The 21128-nt window shown below is 38.0% G+C and overlaps 1 protein-coding gene across 2 annotated transcripts in view; it reads left to right on the forward strand.

The window, feature by feature from the left end:
• The first annotated feature begins 1828 nt into the window (after positions 1–1828).
• Positions 1829–21128, forward strand: part of CSNK1G3 (casein kinase 1 gamma 3) — a 69152-nt gene continuing 49852 nt past the window's right edge. For both annotated transcript variants that reach the window (XM_058043615.1, XM_058043614.1), the window contains exons 1-3: positions 1829–1932; positions 15732–15789; positions 17947–18362. In XM_058043615.1, the coding sequence (XP_057899598.1) occupies positions 18185–18362 (178 nt within the window). In that variant the 5' untranslated portion in view covers positions 1829–1932; positions 15732–15789; positions 17947–18184. The remainder of the gene's footprint in view (positions 1933–15731; positions 15790–17946; positions 18363–21128) is intronic.

Below are 21128 nucleotides of genomic sequence, written 5' to 3' on the forward strand. Positions count from 1 at the left end.
CTATAAAGCTTAAGCCACATTTTATGTATTTATATGCCTTAAGCCATATAAATATATAAAATATACTTATTTTATATCTATATTATTTTATGTACTTGATGTATGGCATGGCATGTGCCTGTTGCTCTTGGAGATTAAGATTACATGTAGCAATCATGCACCACTGCAGCACACCTGTAATTCTAACTACCCCAAACTGATGCACCTTTCTGTAAATTCTGTGTAAATTCTGACATGTATAAGACATCTTTCTCTTTTGCCTTATGTTCATCACCTACATCTTAGAATTACAGGCTACTAAGTAATTTGTTGAGTTGAACCAACCTAAAACGATTTGTTTTTTTAAATAACAAATTGTAACTGGAAAAATACCCTACAGCTTTTACAAAAAAAAAAAAAAATCTGCACTTATTGTTAGGTTTATGAGAGTATATTTAGAAAAGACTGGGAAAACCAATACCAGTACTTGTGTGTATGTGCCCATTTCTGATTAAAGTTGAAGAAAAATTTCAGGACAATTGCACAAGATGAACTTAGCATTACCATAATGCAAAACTTTACTTGTCTCTGCTTAGCTGATTCTGAGAGTGGAATGCTTGTGTCCACCAGGATCCTGCAAAATGAAGTGGAATTGAGTATATGCTCACTCCTCTTTGACTAAGGCATCTTTTCCAGCATAGACTGCCTATGGAGGATTTTTGGCAAAAGTAATTCAAGGTTTACTGAGACTAGGAAATGAAGCTTCAGCAAATGACTTCTGAAAGTTTCTGGAAGCTATATTGCTGCTAATTCTTTTTCCTACAAGGACATCTAGAATGTTCTGGAATGTGCCAGCCTTTACCTAAAAAATTATTTGACCAAGCAATACTCCAAGATCGGTCAGAGCCTCCAACACTTATCCTTTGCATCCTCTCTCCTCTATATTTATAGTGACCGTAAAACAAATAATAAACTTTAATAAACTTTTAAAGTTGTTTTTATGTATTCAAATATAAAAAGGTAATACTTAAAGCCTTAGCCCCTTAGTGGCCTAAATGATACTCAAATATCAAGGTTTTTAAAACGCTCCTCTCCTCCTGGCTGCAGAACTAGGAAAGAACCTAAAGATCTTTTCTTTTGCACGAGTGTTGGCACAGAGTCTAGTATACAGCATTTATAAGGTTTTTTTTTTTTTTTTTTTTTTTTTTTTTTAATAGTTACGTGGCAGCTTTTGCAGACATCAAGTGAGCGTGGGGTTCTGATTTCCCGGTTTCCCGCACGGACAGGGTGCTGGCATTAGGGGACTGCTACCCAGCAGAGGATGGAAGGGAGCTGCGGCTCCAGGCGGCTCGCGGCTGCGGTCTGACACTGACTCAGCCGCCGCTGGGCACAGGGCAATCCCTGGGGGCTAGCCCTTCACATATTAAACAGGTACCTCTGTCCCTGTAAGGAGAAGCTCAGAGCGAGGGAGGCGCGCAGCTGAGGCGGGGCAGGGGGCCCGCGGCCTCCTCCGAGCGCGATCTCTGGGCTGTGAGGGGAGCCGCGCAGCCAGGGCTCCACCGCCTCCCACCGGCCCCTCCCGCCGCCGCCGCGGCCCCGCCCCCGCATTGCCCCGCCCCACCCCACCGTCATTGGCTGCCGGCTGTGCCCACCAGCAAGCCCCGCCCCCTCCCACAACCTGACGTTCGCCTCCCGGCCCACGAGTGGCCGGCGCGCCCTGTCAATCACCCGCGCTCGGGGCGCGCGGCGCGTCCAGCCCGCCCGGGCGCCTGTGCCGCGGTGGGAAGGGGCGGGCGCTCGGGGCCGCCGCTGCCGCTTCCCCTCCGCCTCGGGGTGCCGCCCCGGCCGGCCCCGCTTCCGAGCCCCGCGCCAGGGGCGGGGCGGGTCGGGAAGCCGTGCCCGGAGGTGAAGGGCCGAACGCTGAGGCTGTGTCTCGCTCGCCTGGGCTCCCCGGTAGGTTGCTGTCCCCGGCCGCCTCTCGGAGCGGCGGCGGTTGCAGCGGTCGCAGCTGCCCCGTGGGCCGAGACCTTGGGCTGGCTCTCTCCTCCTTTCCCTGGCGGCCGCGGGGCTGGCGGGGGCCGCGGAGCCCCCTGCGAGCGCGGTGGCGGCCGGAGCGGCCGGCCGGGCCGGGCAGCGAGAGCCGTGCCCCGGGCGGGTGTGGGCCGGCCCCGGGAGGGCCCGCGCCTCGCTAGGGCTGCGCTCCCGGCGGCAAAAGGCGCCGCTGGGAGAGCTCCGAGTGCCCTCTCCTGCAGGAGGCGCTTGCGGCCGTGGGGCTCCCTGTGTGGCGGCCGGTGTCGGTGCTGCTGGCGGTGGTTGTTCCGAGCGAGCACCAAGCTGGGTTCGGAGGAACAAGTAAATTTGTTTTCCTGGTCTGTGGAAGCAGGTTGTTGGAGTGCGATTGTGCTCGTTTAGCAGATTAGCAGGTTAGAGGCAAACTGGGCTGCCAGTGCTCTTTTATTCTTAGCTTTTCAGGAAGTTGCTTATAGGCGCGATCTGAATATAGTGGCTTTAAGTTTGATTAATTAAAATCTCTAAAAGTGATGTTTCAGTGACCATGGAGCTCGGACAGACCTTATTTTCAGGCATTCTTGTTCATTTTACTGTTACAGCCTTAATGAGTGTTGAAGCGACGTGCGATGTGTGAGAAACAAATTGCAATATAATCGAAGACTTTTTTTTCCTTGTTGAATTTTATAGCTAAGATAATTTGTAAGTGCATACATAGTTAGAAATAGATACTGTGCATGTGCTTAAGCATGATTATAAGTGAAGCACACTGTTAAGCATATTAAGCCTTGCTGCCTGCGTTATGACTGCTTGCAAGGATAAACAACTTACCTGCTCTTTAGACTCATGCCTCTTCTTAACCCACTTATCTAGTGAATGCATTTTATCTCGAGCTACATTGGGATGTTAAAATCCAAGATGGGAGTAATGCAATTTTGTTTTACAGCGGAAAGATGAGATAGACGTTTCTGTGCTAACTATATCGACCTCAGTATCCTTTGGTCAATTTCTTTTTAATTGAAACGTTTCAACAGTTAAACAGTGTTTTCAGTGGAAATAAGGGTATTTTGTTGTGCTGACCTGAAATGGAGAAACTACCTGGCAAACGGCAGACTGTTTGCATCAGTTGAGAATGACTTTCAGCTAATTAAATTTATCTTTTTCACTTGCCACTCTCTATCAAATAGATGTATTGGCTTATAAAATGTAAACGGTTTTCAGAATCTAAAGTACTAGTTCTGATACATCACATTTTCTGTAGAGCTTTTTTTTTTTTCTGTGTGATCAAGGTAAATATATTAAAGATTAGTTAAGAGAAATAACCTGCAATAGGCCATGTCTTAACCCTTCTGAAATTGTTCTTCCCCTTAAAAAAAGTGTAACTGAACCTATGAAAGAGTTTTTACCTTGTCCAGCCTATTTATGTACAGTTAGCAAGACTGAGTTGACTTACTTTTAGCATCATTTTTTCATAATCAAGTTTTTCATAATTAATTTTAATAACTAAATTTTCATAATTAAATTAATTAATTACTATGCATTACTGAAGCTCATGCATTGTATTGAATCTTAGTGTCCCCACAGTACCCACAAAGTTTGTCCTATGGAAATAGAATTGTTCTTGGTTCGCTAGTTACTGTGCTAAATGGTTCTGTGATGAGAAGTAGCAAAGTTACATGTATTTCTAATATTTTTACTCTTGTCTTGAAAATTTGTTTAAAAAATATTAGGAAGTCTTCGAATGTTTAAGAATAATTTATTTTAGTTATGCCTTTGAGACAACAATGAATGCATCATGAGGAATAAGGAAGTAACAGTGGCTGTTTTTCTCCAATATCTTCTAATTACAAGAAAGAAATTGCTAAAGAAGGGGTACTGATCAGCTGTATTAGCTGTCTTTATCTAACTTTTCTCCAGCTAAACATTTTTTCCAGTCTGTTGTAGACAAAACATATAGTTACATCTTGTTACTCGGGCTTTTCTTTTTACTTTTGAGTGATTTTTTTTGAGATGTTGTACATAAAAGTAGTAATGTAATTAAAACCACACACAAACCAGGAATAGCAAAGTTGTAAGGGAGTCTGACATACTGTTTCTTCACACTTTAGCTCACTGATTCAACTGCAAATTAATGTTTAGAGTTCTCAGTCAACCCTTAATACCTCACCTGAGGTTGTATGAACAGACTGCCTGACAGTGCTTAGGGGAAGAGGGGGACAATCCTTTTCAGCTGTGGTCTGGGTTTAAATGATCTAAAACTGATGGTGGTACTGGCAAGTCATTTACTAATGTAAACATTTACTAATGTTTCCAGTGTACACTGGGCCTTTAACACACTTTCAAAAATATTTTGAGACTTCTATGTAATTGATTTTCTTGATCTGTTAAAAGGTGCAAAGGTAGCTTTGGAGTAGTTTTTGTATATTTTCTGCCGATCCTTAATTTTTTAATGATATGCAGGCATTTTGATGCTTTCTCAGTGCTGCTGCAGAACCAATGCAATGAGATCAAGCCTGATGCTGTTGTGCTTGTTTTTTTAAGTGTAATTCTGAGTAGCATCCCAGACATTGTCACTGGACTTCTAGAGCTTTGTAAGCTACAGCTGAAGCAGCTGGGTGAAGAAAAAAGTGTGTTTAAGCTAAATAGTTGCTTAAGTAAAAGTAGTCTAGTGAGAAGGTAGTTAAAAGCTGGGGTGATGATAACAGGTAAAGACAACGACTGGAACATTTGTCCCTCCCTGTGATCCTAGGTAAGCCACTGCAATTTAACGTCCCCTCTTTGGCATAGGGAGGATGCAGAAGAGGAGACATCACACACTGATCCGTGCTGTAGAATTGGTTTGAACTGTGGTTACTTAGGGGGCTTTCTGAAACTTTAACTTTCAGAGGAGATTATGAAACTCTTAGTTGTGTAGTATGGAATAATTTATTACGGTGAGATTTAGCTCACCTGTTGCACTTACTTCTACTGTTTTATAGATGGTATATTCATTACCTTAAATATATGAAAATGTTTCTTTCTAATAAAAGGGGGAGAGAATATATATTGAATATACTTATATGTAAAATATAAATATTTGTGGTAAATATGTAATATCAAATATGCAGAAATTTCAGAATATTACAAATGTGCCAGTGCATTCTCCTAGCATGTTTATTGAACTGCATGTTCCTTATCTCTTACAGAGGACATTTTAAGCATCTGCAATTCCCTCTCTTCACCACCTCCTTTATCTGATGTTTTTGACTTTGTGTAGGAAACCTTTTTAAAAACCCCATTTAGCTGTTAAAAGAAGGATATTCAGTACAAAATAAGTATGTTCTGTGGGTATGAAAAGCTAAAACAGTTATCTTGCCATTTGTCTGGTATCTTGCCTTTTAATGGGAGACATACTGATGAATCAGAAATGTCTTCCTCCAAATAACTGTAGGTCACAGAAGCCCATGACACACACAAGTAAGATTTGCATATTCAAGTAAGTTTATTACTTAATTTGACTTTGTGTGTAACATTAATATAACTGCAACTGTTTTTTCCTATGCTTTAGGATCTTCTCTGTAAGCTTACTAGCCAGCTTAGCTTTTAACATACCAGGACTTTGTAGTAGAAGTTTTACTTAACTTAGTAATTTAAGGTTTTTTAACTAAGGTTTAACTACTAAGTTAAGTAAATTCAATGTTATTTTCCTAAAAATATTTTTTTTCCCTGCATGGTGATTTATAGTCTTCATCAACCATCTATTTTGATTGTGTTATTTTTGATTAAGACAGGATGGGGACTACAACAGTGGAGGATGATGTCCTTTTCAGTAGGCCAAAAATACAAGCGATTTATTGCAAGCACAACCTAGACTTCAAGTATGTGGTTTGTCTCACCTTCTTGTATTCTCTGCAGTTATTTGTTGAGTAATTTATGAGTTGCCTTGCTTTTTGTTCAATAAACCCTGTGCAATAACAGAATATAGGTGGAGCAGTTGGCATCAGAAGCAGAGCTGAAGGTGGTGTTGGTTGTGTAAGGAGGTCACTGGGGTGCGATGTCCTTGCGGGGATGCTCTTGATGGGCTGTGGAACGCCGGTCGTTGTGGCTGTGCTGCTGTGGAAAGGCCCTTCTCTCTAATGTGGGGCATTCCCCTGCTCCACTTCTGGCTGTGCAGTCTTGTAGCTGCACTCTTGCTCTCCATCCTGTCTGTTGTATCCTCCTCTGAGTCGGTTCGGCTCCTGTGAGTAGAGTTACTGAGTTTGTGAGCTTTGTGGTGCTCTGGGTGAGTCATGGCTTCGCTGAGGCGTGGGAGTGCTGATGCTGGTGAGCCATGGGAGCAGCAGGTAGTGTGCTACTTGCAGCAGGAGAAGAGCCGTGGTACAAGCACATCAAAATTGTCTAATTGCATTTTGTCATTTGCATTTTGCAGACTTCAGACTTAGGTTCTATTGAACCCATAAAATTCTTCTTTTTGGTTCAGTTTGTCTTTGAGCTTGAGGTGCTAGTTACCTGGTGAATGTTGAATCTGTTGCATTTTTAAAGCTTCACTGGCTGCGTTTTCTGTTTTTGTAGAAAATACTTTAAAAGCATGGGTTTCTTGACAGGTTCCCTTTGTGATGTTGGAAGGTGTGATTTAGTCCAAGATAGGACGCATGTCTGCAGCCTATAAGAAAGTACTATTTAAAAACTGTATTATTATGTGTGGAAGAATCCTGTGAGTATCTTTTTGTATTTAAGACACCAAGCATTTTCCATTTTATGTCTTTATATTTGAATGAAGTAGTTAACATGACTGTTAACATGTTTCAACATCTTTTTAATATAATGATATAAAGCAATCTTTAAAGGCATTCAGTGTTACTTTAGAGGAGTTCTGCCAGCTTATAATGAAGAACATACTTAATTTCATGTAGTATTGATATTTTTAATGTCAGCTTAAATGTAGATAATGTCCATTAAAAAGCAGCTTTTTTAAAAATCTTAATTAATTGTGCAGTGTTCTTGGGAAGATGAAGTAATACTGTAGAGGCTAAAGTCAGGGAGACAATTGCTTTAAGGGTTGTGGGAGACATGTTTCTCTTCTAACCTCAGCCACTTGTATTTTCTTAGTTGCACCTTACAAATGCTTTCTTCTGGAAACAGAGAAGTTCAGTCTAGAATGTATTTTACTTTCTGTGGAAGATCACTTCAGTTGGCACGCATTCATTTCTTGCAGTGTTCTGTCAGCGGGTTGCTCAGTGTATCAAGTTGTTAAGGTTTCTGTGTAACATTTGCTGATAGTAGGCTGAGGCATCTTTAAATCTGGAGGCATCGTTAAATCTAAATAAAAAATTATGAAACTTGAGTTTATGGTTAACAGTAAAGAGGGAGGGCAGAATTTTTCCAAGAGACAAGAGGAAGACAGAATAACTAAATTTGCTTGTAAGCTTTTGTCAGATGGAGAGAAAAATGTCTTTACAGAAATGCTCTTTGTCTTTGCTTTTAATTTTTCCAACAGTATTTTCACTGTTGTTTGTTTTTATGTGAAACATTGTGAGACCTTTAAGTAAATACCATTGATTGTACTTTGAATTTTTTAAAATTTTCATTAAGATTAAGTGTGTTTTTTAAGTAAATTAGATATTTTTGATCTGCAGCTCTCTCATCTGCTGCCTGTAGAAATGTGGAATTTTTAGGGTAGTTTTAACCAAACTCAGGCTGTTATGCCTGTGAAGATAAGTTCCTATAAGCTTCATAAAAAACAGTTTAGATAGTAGATATTTATTAACCATTACCATGGTGAAGGAAGGATTTTATATATTTTGTGTGGTAGTAGCTTGAGAGCTGTTCAGCTTGCAACTTGTAGTGCAAGGCAAGCAACAGAACATCTCCACTGAGAAGGGAACATTTTAATGTGGAAAGAAAGGAGAGGTCTTGTGAAGGAGAGCTGAAGATGTGTCAGAGGGTGGCCTGCAAATGCGGTGGATATGTGGAAGATAACCAGAAAGGTGAGGTAACTACACTGGGGCTGTGTGGGTGTTGAACGCTAATCCGTAGGCAGCTAAGTTTAGCTAACATTGATGCTTTTGAGGAATGATTCTATTTTAAGTTTCCTAAGTAGCGCAGCAAGCATTTAACTACACACAAGTGCCCACATCAACATACTGGCATTTTCTTAAGTTAATGCTTGAGAATTTTGTTTTGATTTAAAATCAGTGTACTTAAGTAACTGCCATCAGACCTTGACAATACTGATGTCAACAGCACCAAGTTGTTTTGTTCTTAGAACTTTTAATCTACATCAGATGATTTCATATTTAGTGTCATTTGAATTTGTGTAGAACACTGGTAGACTTGTTTTTTCCTCTGAGTTCCATAGGAAGGCATTGGTTTAAATATGTCTTGTATTACATCACTCATGATGAATCCAAGATCTTAACTGTGGCTAGTGTTTCATCTTAATTTTTGTCACTGTGCATCTTATGTGTTCAATATGAAGGTTTCAAGCATGATTCCATTTGGTGTGGTGTCTGCGACTTTATCTATACCATTTTTTTCCATATTAAACTTATAACAGAAGAAAAAAGCATTATAGCCTTTTGAAGACTATAGAACTGTAGTTTCAATTTGAAGCGACATTTTAGGTATACATTGCAGTGAAAGTCATGCAAGTGAGAGGAGAGTTGCAAGTGTGTGTAGTAGTGAAATACTTGGAACTGCTGTAGAAGGTACCTATCTGGTTTATGGAGACAATTAAGACAGCAGAATGTGATTGCCAGGTAGTTTGTTATTGTTAGAAATCCTTGACAGATTCATAGCTGCAAAACTTAGTCTGGAGACATTTTCCTGTACTGTGAGTTATCCCTTTCTTCATATATGGAGTTATTAAACTTGAGCTTGACTCCTGTCTTAAGTTCTTGAAGTAGAATTCGACCATGTAATGAAAGTTAAGTGACAGAATTGTGTCAGAGAACTAAAAATACTTTTAATTTTGAAAACAGATCTTCACAATCACTGTGGAATGCTAGAGCACATTATGTATTTTAGCCTATCCAAAATCTAACCTGAAGACAGAATTAGTGTCTTTTGGACGCTCAGAAATGTTTTTTTTCCATGTAGCACTGGAGTGTTTCACAGTGCTACTTAACTTTGTCTTCAGGTATAGTTACGGTGTTAGATTAAATGCAATACTCTTTTTTTTTTTTTTAACTTCTGGATGTGTTAACTTCACAGTTTCTCTGGCCTAGCCTTAGGCTAAGCTGAACCTTTGTGTTGTTCTGCTGTAATACTTGCATGCTGTGGTACAATTATTCGTGTAGAAAATTGACACCTCTATTATGTAGTATTAGCTAGCTCAGCATTAGCTGTCTGCCAGCTGAGGACAATGTAGCCCATTTAAGTCTATATGGTTGTGGTGGTGGAAATGTGAACAAACAAATGATGGAAACATTGCTTAACCATCATTTCTGTCCTTTCTGTGCTCTTTTTAGTAAATCAGCTTTAATAGTGTCATTAGATTTTAAAAATTATTTCTTGTGTTATGACTCTCCTTTCTGAAAACTGACTTTCAGCTTTTACTCTGAAATGGTGATTATAGGAAGGTGCAAGGATGCCTGAGCAGAAGTTTAACCAAGTAACTGCATGCACTTGCATGGAATCTTTAAGTGAAGTTGGTAGGATTTTGTAGTGAAAGTCTATGATGAAGTGTAATTCATAGATTAGGGCCAAACTTGCCTTCTAGATCAATGAGAAAATAAAAACGTTTGTGCCGTAACCAGAGATAGCCATCTCAGCTGATGTTTGTTTAGGGTTAACAGAGATTAAGAGATTGCTTGGAGAGCTTAATTGCTACATAATTAGTCCAGGCTGTCATTTGTGGAAAAATTGTGTTGACTTAGGATGACCCCCAGTACTGTACATGTCTTCTGATGTGACAGCATTTTGACCAGAGCTGGCAGCTGGTGGTGCAGAAGGATGCATTATTGTTAATTAGGTAGTAGTGACAAAACTAAGTGTAGAGAGCAGATACTGAATTTTGGATATTGGCAGCCCTCCAATGTGTTCATGTGACTTTAAACCTTGGTACAAGAAAAGTTACACTAGTTTAACTAGAATAGACTTCTTAAACAAGCTTCAATAAGGATGAGGGAGGTTTTTGGTTAGTTCTTGTGCAGGCAAGTGGTTGATTAAATGTTAGTAAAGCTGTTTCTCTGTTAGATTTTGTGTGTTCAAGGAGGATTGTATGTGGCCATATGTGGTTTGTTGATGTACTTTCCCTAGGGAAATGTGTATATACGTGAAAATTGAAACGCTTATTCTAGAATCTCGAATTAATTATTTTTGTTGAAAATCGTGTGTGGCGGTTTATATGGTAGGAGAAAAATCTATTTTTTTATTTAGTATATATACACCACTGGAAATGAAAACAAGACTTCAGAAGGCTTGGTTTTGTAAATACTTTTATAAGAAAGATACTTGGATTTACCTTGACTCTTTCAATTTGGCTGCTTCTTTCAGTGCATCTCATTAGTATGTATATAGACTTACATTGTTACCTAAACCCTTGTTTTATGAGGAAATCATACATATCTGTAAGAGTAAGCAAATACCTATTTTAAAACAATTGTATTTTTTAGGAATGCTGAGAGTCTTGTTTGTACACCAAAATGAATAAATTCTGTTCTTGCTTTTGCAAAACTTAGCCAAGTCTAGAATTTGTTGGTATTACAGAAGGCAGACATGGCAAAAGACTGAATGCTGCGAGAACAGTACTGTTGTCTGAGTTTCAGAAAGTGAAAATAAGAATCTGTGGAAAACTGAGACTTTTAAGTAAGAAAGGTACTTGAGAAACAAACATCGTATTGTTGGAAGTTCTGCTAATGCAAACAAAATTTATGCACACTTGTGATCTATTGCTTTGCAGTGATGAAGAGCATGAATCAAAACAAGTGTTTTGAGGCCATCCACACTGAGAAATAAACTGCACAGTTGAGCTCCTGCATGATCTATTATAGAAAGATTTCATTTGCCTTTGAAATAAGGTTATTATATTTGCTTTCTTAAATAAACACCAATGTCTTCTGAAGTGTGAAAAATTTTACGTGATCAAGAAGTAGCAATTGCTTTGTGTGTTTTCCTTCTTTGCTGATGAAACTCTGGGAAGGATTTCGATCTTACTAGTGTAATATGTACTTTTTCTCTGTGAAGGAAATGTAGCAAATGTGGGTTCTGTAGTTAAGTATTTGGAAAGGCAAACTGGCAGAGAAATGATGTGGCTGTGGTTTTTGATGGCTTGAAAGTTGATCCTGCTGAAATAAGATCTTATTTAGCTGCATTGTCACTTGTATGTTTCTTATTTTATTATGTGGAGACAGCAGTCTTCCCATGTAAAGCTGAAGAAGACCATCCTTATATCTTGGATTAGTTCGCATCTGCTACAAAATACAGATTTTTTTTTTGGGGGGGGAGGAAGAAGATGTTGTTTAGAGAATTTACATATTCTTTTTACAGTGCTTGCAAGGTAATTTTTAAACTAATTGAAGTTAGAATAGGTACCTAAGGAATGGGAGAATAAAAGTCTTTGATGAAACAACCAACTTCTGAAAATATGAGGAGCAGATAATACCAAGCTGTACTTTGTTTTTATGTGAAAAAATTTTTAAAAAACTGTAAAATCAGATGCCGTTTGTCTTAGAATTCCCCAAGTGTATGAAGTAGATTATATTGTTTAGAGCAAAATGTGTTATTGATGAATAAGTTTTCATTGTGATCAGGTCACATATGAAGAACACTATCTACGACTTCCAAAATGATTCAGTGATGAGCAATTTTGATACAGGTTACTGATAACTGGAGAGATAAATTGTGTCAGGAGAAATTTGTTTGGAAATGTTCTTTGTTTTTCAAAGCTGATATCATGAGTATGTACCATCTGTGGAAGTTTTACGTACTGAATATTTCAGCACACTAATTTTGTCTTTAGTTTTGAGTGAAGTGCTAATGATTTTGCATATTGTTTCTGCTTTGGAAATCTGAAAAATGATGAAGTAATAATTTGGTTACATTTAATTGAGTCATGCATGAATCATTAAACAACTTTTTTAGTTTTTACTTGAAAAATATTACACAAAAAATAATGCTATAGACCTATTTATTTGTAATATAAATTATTGGAATAGCAGCTCAACTTTTGGTCTTGTTAAAGTCATGTGCAAGCCTACATTGCTCTTGTTGAACTAAAGTGAAAATGAAATCCACTCTCCTGTCATTACATGCTTATTTTTCATTTTAAATAAAACAGTGGATCTAACTAAATCATAGGTAATCTTAGAGATATTTTCCAATTCAAATTCTGTTTGAAAACTTTTTCACAGTTAACAACTGCTGTCCTAAACTTCCAAGGGATCTTCAATTATGAGCCTGTTTGCTGTGGATTTGGAATTTTGTAGATTTCCTCTGTTGCATGGAGACGTGTATATAAAAATGAATGAAAATAATGCAGTAATAACTAATCTAGAAAGAACAGCTTAATTTTTCCATGATGCATACAAAAATAGCAGAAACAGTTGATTAGATGTTTAAGTTTTGTATTATGATTTCCCAGTGAAATTCTTGCTTGGTTTCAGATTTGTAGTATGAATTTCAGATTTTCTGCTCTTAAATATTTCTAAAAGAGTTTTGTTGGATGGAATCTTGTGTTATTTTTTCTGCAGTACAGATGTATTTGTAACATGGAAATGATCTTTGGAAAGTGAATGTGACTGTTCTTCATCTCAGTTGAAGATTGTAGTAGGTGAAGTATTCAATAAAAATAACATATAGTTAGAGAAAGTATCTTGGAAATTTGTGGCAGAGGAACTAGAAACTTTCTCTTCACTCTTCTAGAAGATGTGAGAAGAAGCTGTATTGCTAAATTACTGTAACTGCCAAAAATCATGAGCCCTTGGGGTTAGAAGTGTGTGAACAGATACTTGAGAGGTGAGAAACTGCAGAAGTATGAAAATGCCAGAAGGCTGAGTGAATTTTAAATGCCTCGTGCTGAAACCAGGACTGTTACTTTAAGAGTCTTTCATAAAAGGATAAAATATCCCATGTTAGAATGGGCCCAGAAAAATCATTGAAGTCCAACTCCTGGTCCTGCGCAGGACACCCCCAGTCACCCCATGTGCCTGAGAGCATTGCCCAAACAGTTCTTGAGCTTGGTCAGGCTGGTGCTGTGCCCGCTTTCCTGGGGAGCTGTTCCAGTGCCCAACACCCTCTGGATGAAGAGCTTTTCCTAATATCCAACCTAAATCTCCCCTGGCACAACTTCATGCCATTCCCTCAGGTTCTGTCACTGACTACAGCATCTCTGTAGTTCTTCCCTTCATCAGGCCTTCCTTCCACTGGGCATACAGCTCACTTTTTTCCTTATTTCTGAGAAAAGATTCCTGCTCAGCCAAGCTGGCCTTCTCCCTCTTCTGCTTGACTTACGACATTTTGAAACTTCCTGTTCCTGTGCCCCTGGGACGTGGCACCTAAAAAATGACCAGATCTGATGGACCCCAGCACCCTCAAAACTATTTCCTCAGGCCATCTTACTGATTCTTTTAAAAGCTTGAAGTCAGCTCTTGTCACGCCCAGGACTGAAATTTTGCTGTCACTTTTTCTCCTGATAATGGTGATTTTAAACTCAATTGCTTTGTGGTCACTGTGGCCAAGGTTTCACTGTGGCCAAGGTTTCACTGTGGCCAAGTCTTGACTTTGTTCATGCGATCTTCCCCAACACATCAAGGAGGGCACCTTTTGTAGCTGGCTCAATTAGTATTGTAAGACGTCCCAGATTTCAGACTGTTCTGGACGTATTTGTGCAGCTGTGTGACAAGGGCAGCTGCTTTGAAGGTGTCCCTTAGTTCCTCAGAGTAATTTTCTGGAATCGTTGTCCTGGACAGGTGGCCTATAGTAGACTCCTACAATGACATCCACATTATTTTTTTGTCCCTTAATCCTTACTCAGAGACTTGTCAGCCTGGGATCACTGGCTTGGCCGTATTCCAGCCCTTCCAGCTCACCTGCCCTGCCTGTCCCTCCTGGAGAGCTTGTGACCATCCAACATAGCACTCTAATCAAGGGGTTCATCTCACCAGGTTTCACTTATTCCAGTGATGATCCTCATGCTGTGTGTGTTGGTGTGGAAACATTTTGGATGTGGTCCATTGTAGCTGAAACCTCCTGGACCAGTTTAAGGATCTCACTAGCACTCAGTTCCTTGAGTTTTGGCATACCATCCCATTGCTTATCACTGTCAAACCTGTTTATGTCCTTTTGCTTCTTCCAATGTAATTTAAAGCTCTATCAAATTTTTATTTTCCTCTGTAGCTCTTTTGCTGCTATGTGTTTTTCTTAAAAGTAGAGCAAAATATTAGTATACTGATACTAGCAGTGGTGTATGATCTTGTAATTACAATGAAGGGTACTGCTTATGTTACCCGAGGGAGCAGTTATGGTTGCATGTTTTGTTTAAGTTTGTCATTCCTGGGCAGTGCAATGTCCTATTTAGCTACTTGGATGTTATCTTAGTTAGTTTGTTTAGGAGTAAATCTGGAACATGAAAAAGGAATGAGGTAGATAGTAAGTTGGATTTTTTTTTAAAGGTGACTTGCGCACTTGTGTATGAACATTGTCATGACAACACTTTGGAACATGTAAGCTTGCATATAATTACAGTGGTGTTCCTGCTGTTGCTGCAGGAACAGGCATTTGAGAAATGTATGAATAAAGAAGATGCTTAAATGAGCTGTTCTTTTATTCTGCCTTATGTAGTGTCCTAGAGAGTCATTGTTGCTACAGAATAGGGGTCTTATGTGGCATGTACTCTTCAGTAGTGTTAATTGGGACATTTTCAAGAGAGTTTTAGAGAGATGTGTAGATTTATAGCTGTAATCTAGGGATACTTCTGGAAGTGTTAGGTGTGTGAGTTGTGAGTCAATTGGAACCCTGTTGTCATTTTTCTTTACTTCTCATGCAGTTTCTCTACAGGGCTTGGAAAAGTCTATCAGATTACACAAAAAAAAAAAAAAAAAAGAAATCTCTGCTAGCTGTTGTTAGTTGTGCATGTCAGTTACTCTGAAGTTACTTGCTTTCTTCCAGTCTTGTTTTATTTTTTGTCTTCAGTCAATATAGATTTGAGATTTAATTTATAATTGAGATCTAATTACTTTTTCTTATATGTAATACCATTTTGACTTTTTTATAGCTTCTTTTGCCTTTCTCTTCACACTTGAACGTAGTAATTTCACTCCTTTGATATTGCTTTGCCAACTTGGCCTTGATGGTGTTTGCCATTGTCCTGATATTTAGTCCTGTATCTTTTTGAACTAAGAACAATTATTTAAATCCTAGCAATATTCCCTAATGTTGGGCTGAAGTTTATGGTTTAAGTGTGCTCATTTATGTAGGCAGAAATGAAAAAAAAGAAAATTAAACAGAAAATCAAGCTGTGAGATGAGGATAGCATGTTTTTCACAGATTGCCTGTAGCTATCATACAGCAAGAAAGTGATTTTGCAAATAATTTACAATGCTTACACTGTATGTGTTCCTTTTGTGCTTCAGATGATGCACACCTTTGAATGATGTCTGTCTTCTGAGCCTTAAAAATGACGTTGAGTCTTTGAGGCAAATCTGCTGCATCTTCCTTAATAGTCAAAAAACCCTGTAATTTCATTCTGTATCAGAATTTTTTACATGATAAGTAATTGCAAATACTGTATAAATATATCTCATTGCATTTTGGTGCTTTTCCTCTAGAATGTGAGCATTATGGTGAAGAGAAGATACAGCCATCAGCATTATAACACTGTCATAGGTAAGTACAATAGAAATAAATACAACCATGAAAAAGTTTTGTATTTTTAAGGTAAATATATCATAAAATATTGCACAGGAACTTCAAAATGGAGAAAGTCATAAACACTGTCCTTGTTTTGAGTTAGTTGCAGATTATTTTATTAGGAAAATGTAAGAGAACACCTGTGTCCTGGAGAAACTGTGACAAGGAATACTTCCATGTCTTCCTTTAGATATGTAGTGGGGGAAAAATGTGAGGGACTTGTGCTGGTTATTTAGCAAATGTCTTAAAAAAAGGTACTAATTTCAGTTTATATAAGAAAGCTTGCCTGTAATGTAAGTGGAGTATCTGTTAGTTCAACAGGAGGAAAGGGGAGAACATAAGTTACTGTGTAATAGATTTGTCCATATAATAGACACATTTCTGGAAATCAAAATTGATGTTGTTTGTCATGTATTTGGTACACTAAAAATTCTAGGGTTGTTTATTGTTAGTTCTTCCTGAAAAAGCCAGTAAAATATGGAATTCTTCTTTTCTTTGGTACCTAAAACATCTAGTTGTATTCTTTTGCATCAAACATGCTGACCTGCATTCTAAGAACTGAATGGTGACTTTGAAGTTCTACTTCAACACAATGTCTAGCTTCCTTATTTCTTCCTTTCCTTCTGCTATGCCTTTGTAGCATAGTGGATGAGGGAAAATTACCTATTGCTTCCCATCGAGTCAGTTCCTTTGAGATCTGTGGTTTAGAAGGTGACTTTAGTGTATCTGAAAGCCTGCAAGATTATGTAGGGTGTCCCCTTTTCTCTTAAATGCTTCTGTCTGTACCATAAAAAACCACAAGTTTCATTACTCACTGCTGAAGTCCTTTTTCCTGGCATTAAGCAAGTCATCTTGGATTGTAATCTGCATTTTGAGTTTTTTGTTTGTTCTCAGAACAAGCCTTTCATTCACCCTTTCACGGTATCGTGGTCATATTTCTTTGCCAAACAAATTTCCATGTACTTCCTTGTTCGGGTAATATGTTAGTCAGCTGTTGATTAATGATTTTTAAATGTCATATAGTTATAACCATGCTATAACTATGTATGATTTAGCAGATGCAACTATTCAGGTGACTGTTCATATTATTTGGTGTATTTTTCTCTACTACCTCTTTGATTTTTTGAAATTTTGTGGTAAGCTGTGATATGAGTAGTAATTTTACTTTGTGAGAAATTGGTTTACAAAATAAAAGTGTCTTCAGCTCAAAGTATTAAAAATAAGCTCCTGGTTACTGTCTTTAAAATAGGCTGTAGCACATGAAGTACATTTTTCCAGAGGATATTCTCCATTACTTCAGTGTATTCCCAACATTGAAACAAATGTAGGAAAAGAATTTTGCACAGACATTTAACTCATTGTGGAATTTTGCTGGTGTAGAAACTTCTGAATTACAGAGTTTTACGCCACTGTCATCAAATAGAAAACAATATCCATTGTTCTTATAGCTGAGATTTAAAAACAAAAGCCTTCTTGTGATTCTTTATTACAGTAGTAAGATAGCATTGTTTTTGCTGAAATCCATGTGGGAATTCGTGTCTAGGCAATGATGCTAAACAAGGGAGAAGGGAAGCAGGGAAACAGATTTATGACAGAAGTATAGAAGGGGAGAATGAGTAAATATAGTTTGGTTTCAGATTCTGGGAGTTACTGAAAACTCGAGTGTCCTTGCCATGAGTTTATAATTTGAGCATTTCAGAAATTACTGTTCAGAAAATACAATATATTTGTATAACTTCAATAACTGTGCAGCTTGAGCATTTGCTTAAAACAGCAGATACTATTTGAGGGAAATAGATAAAATGCTTTCATTTGAACTGGCATAAGGTGAAGTGAGTGTGTCCAAGCATCAATTTTAAGTGTGTTTATTCAGGAAAAAGTTTTATAGGGTGTTTTTGTTGCTTTTTAAAAAATAACTATTGCTTGAAGTGTTGAAATTTTAGTATACTTGAGTCACTACAATAACACTTGCTGTTACATATTAGAAATAGAATTAACCCTTAAGTAGTGCTTTTCATAGATCTGTAAAGCAAATATAATTAGTTAAAGCTTAATTGTGTGTCTAGTTGAAGGGAAAGGTAATTTTGTACAAGAATCTTACTGTGTTGAATGACTTTGTTTTTCTTTTAACAGAATTCCTCTAAAGACTAGGAAATATCGCTGGTGTTGTGCATTCTGGAAATACGTTTTACTACAAATACCACCAAGGCTTTGCAAACAGAATGAACATGCTGCTGTTGACTGCTTACCCACAGTAACCAGCTGGGCATTTCACTCATGATGTTTTCATTCTCACCTTGTCCAATTGGAATTTGCTTATACTGATTTTTAAAAAGAGGAATAAATCAAAGTGGAGTACCGTAAACTTGACATGGAAAATAAAAAGAAAGACAAAGACAAACCAGATGAAAGAATGGCACGGCCTAGTGGGAGATCAGGCCATAATCCACGTGGAAGTGGTTCTTCAAATTCTGGAGTGTTAATGGTTGGCCCTAACTTCAGAGTTGGTAAAAAAATTGGATGTGGTAATTTTGGAGAACTACGGTTAGGTAAGATCCTTGTTTATTTATTTCAGTTTACGTTGTTCAAGGCCATTTTTATGCAGTCTAGGCAAGAAAATTTCTCTATGAATACCGTGCAGCTCTTCAAACTGCCTTAAAGCTTCAGATGTGCAAGGCATATTCAGCCCATCTTTTGTGGTTTTACCTCAGCCGGTGCAAGCTTGATGACATGAAGAATCTGTATAGCAGGATACTTCCTGTGAGTAAAATGTTTTCTAGCTATGTGCAGTGCTCTCCTAAATTCAGTCACTTTTCTCTTCCAAGATGTGGAAGTTATATGATGCTTATTGTAGCAGTCTTTTCTGACTTCCTGAAGCGCTTTATTGAGGTATATTTAGGGCTAAATGTATGAGACACATCCCCATCTTGTAGGTCTGGGCAATCTCTTGGAGATGCTGTAACCAGGTACTGCAGACTTTTTAATACTGGTGAGCAAGGAATTTCTTGGTTCCTTTTTTAATGTAGTGATGTTAGACGTTTGAGCTGCTGTTAAACAGGACAGTGAGAATCCATCTGTAGAGAAAATTGGGGATAATTCAGTCACTCTACTTCTCTTCTGAACAGATTGCTGAAAATCAGATGGTGGAGAAGGCAGACTGAAAAGGACTGTAGAGTTTTGCAGAATTTAATCAGCAAAGCTGGAAATGCTAGCATTTATTAATAGTCACGATGGGTGTGTTCTTTTGGAAGACCACGTGTTTAGATTTGGGAACTTGTTTTTCCAAGATGGACAGCATGATTAGCTAGGGTTTTCAAGATATGTAAGTTCAACTATGTTTTAATAAATACAGTTTGACACTTAATGGCAAGAATTTACTCTAGTATTGTTAGCAGGCTTGGGTTAAAGTGCTTCATGCATTAAATAGAGGTGGGTTTCACAGTGAGGTATTTGAGAGGATGGTGGGCTATATAGGTGGTGTTTCTGTTGATCACTGCCTGTGGTAGAAGTAATACTCATTGCCCTTCAGACAATATTTGTGATACAGTGTTTGCGTAATATAATATGTTTTTAATTTAGTGTGTTCTGGGGGCTGTCAGGATGTAAACAAGCTTGGCAAATTAATACTGTAGAGGAATTAAAGAAAATATTGCTGCAGTTCTGACTTAGGACACTGAATTTTGCAGTCTCATTAATAGGTACTCTTGTTACTACTATTAATAGTTACACAAAATTGATACATTTTGACATTTACAGTGTTGCATACATGACTTTGCAGTCCACAAATCAAGCTGAAAAATTGCTCTTCCTCACTTGCTAAACTTTTGCATACTGCCTTCAAATCTTAATTTTTGTTTCAAACCTCTCAGAAGGTTCAAACCAGCAAGATTAATTCTACATAAAGGCAACGGCAAACTAGTAAAGGTAATTTTTTGTCCGTCTGTTTTTTTGGTCACAAAGTACAAAGCTGATTAAGGATTAATATCTGATTAACTTACTTGCAGCTGTTACAGTGAAACAATGTATTTTATTTTAAATACAATATTAAATTAGTTAAGACAGTTTGATAGTACTGAAATAAAATAGAGCAAGTAAGTAAAAGGAATTGGAGGGAGATTATGGGTCATTGTACTGTCCTGCAACCGTCACCAGGATGAGTGCAGCCTTTCTGATTTTAATATCTGTGGGTTTTGCTTATATTCTAGATATTTCAAATCCCTATTTTTTGGGTTTTGTGAGGAAGATGTTTTAAATATAAGTTACTGAAAGCAAGAGTTAACATTGCTATTATAGATTCTGATTTAATTTTTTTATTTTTTCATTTGCTTTGCTACTTGCAAAGCACCCTTTCTACAGAGGTGTACACAAGTGCCTAGATTTTTATATGCACGTCTACAAATGGAATATATTTTGAGCATATGTCCTGAGGTTAGAGCTGAGGAACTTAAAGGAGGATTGGAGTTGTAGAGTGATGAATTGGTGCGCAGAAGATAAAAATTCAGTCATAGGTTGGGAACTGTTGTTCTTCCTTCTGAGAAGAAATTGGAGGTCGTGCTTCAGTAGTGGCTTGTGGATCAAATGGGAAATTGGCTTTCTGTAGCAAATTACTGTTTGTGATATTCAACCATTAGCTTGCAGAGGACTAAATTGGTTTGGATATTGAGCTGTTAATTTTAAGACTCTCTGTTATAGTTAAATTAAACTGATATAGTTAAAATAAGCTGATAAGGTAGTAAGGAGAGAACTTGTTGCTGTTTCAAGAGACACATTACTCAATACTTGTTGTGTGTTTATGGACAGATAAGCAGTGGTGTTTTACATGTGTCTGCTGTATTTTAAAGAGAGGATTGTCCTGATTGACCACCTGAAACTGTGTCCCTGCTGATGCTACTTCAGAATGAGCATGTCATTGCAACTTTTGGAACTCAGTATCCAGTTACTTAACTGTAATTGGGTTTCTTACTTACTCAGAGTAGGTGATGTACATAGCTAAGAGATGGAATGAGCAGGGCTACTGCTTCTTATAGATTCTAATACCATGCAGAGACACAGAAACAGCTGCAAAGTACACTTGTTACCAAAAATGTAACTGATATGGTCATCCAGTAAGAAATAGTTAGGATGCCTGGATATCCACTGTAGTCCCTACATAGGGGACTGTGACCCCCTTTATAGCCTACTGATCATATTAATTATGTGTTTGTTGTTGTGAAGCCCTCAGGTTATTTGTTTTGGGTTTTTTTTTTTTTTGTGACGTTTGATCCACTAAGAGATGTAAGCTTTTAATGGATCTTGTTTCAGCTTTACAGATGTAC

The sequence above is a fragment of the Melospiza georgiana genome, chromosome Z (genome assembly GCF_028018845.1).
Source record: "Melospiza georgiana isolate bMelGeo1 chromosome Z, bMelGeo1.pri, whole genome shotgun sequence".
NCBI lineage: Eukaryota > Metazoa > Chordata > Aves > Passeriformes > Passerellidae > Melospiza > Melospiza georgiana.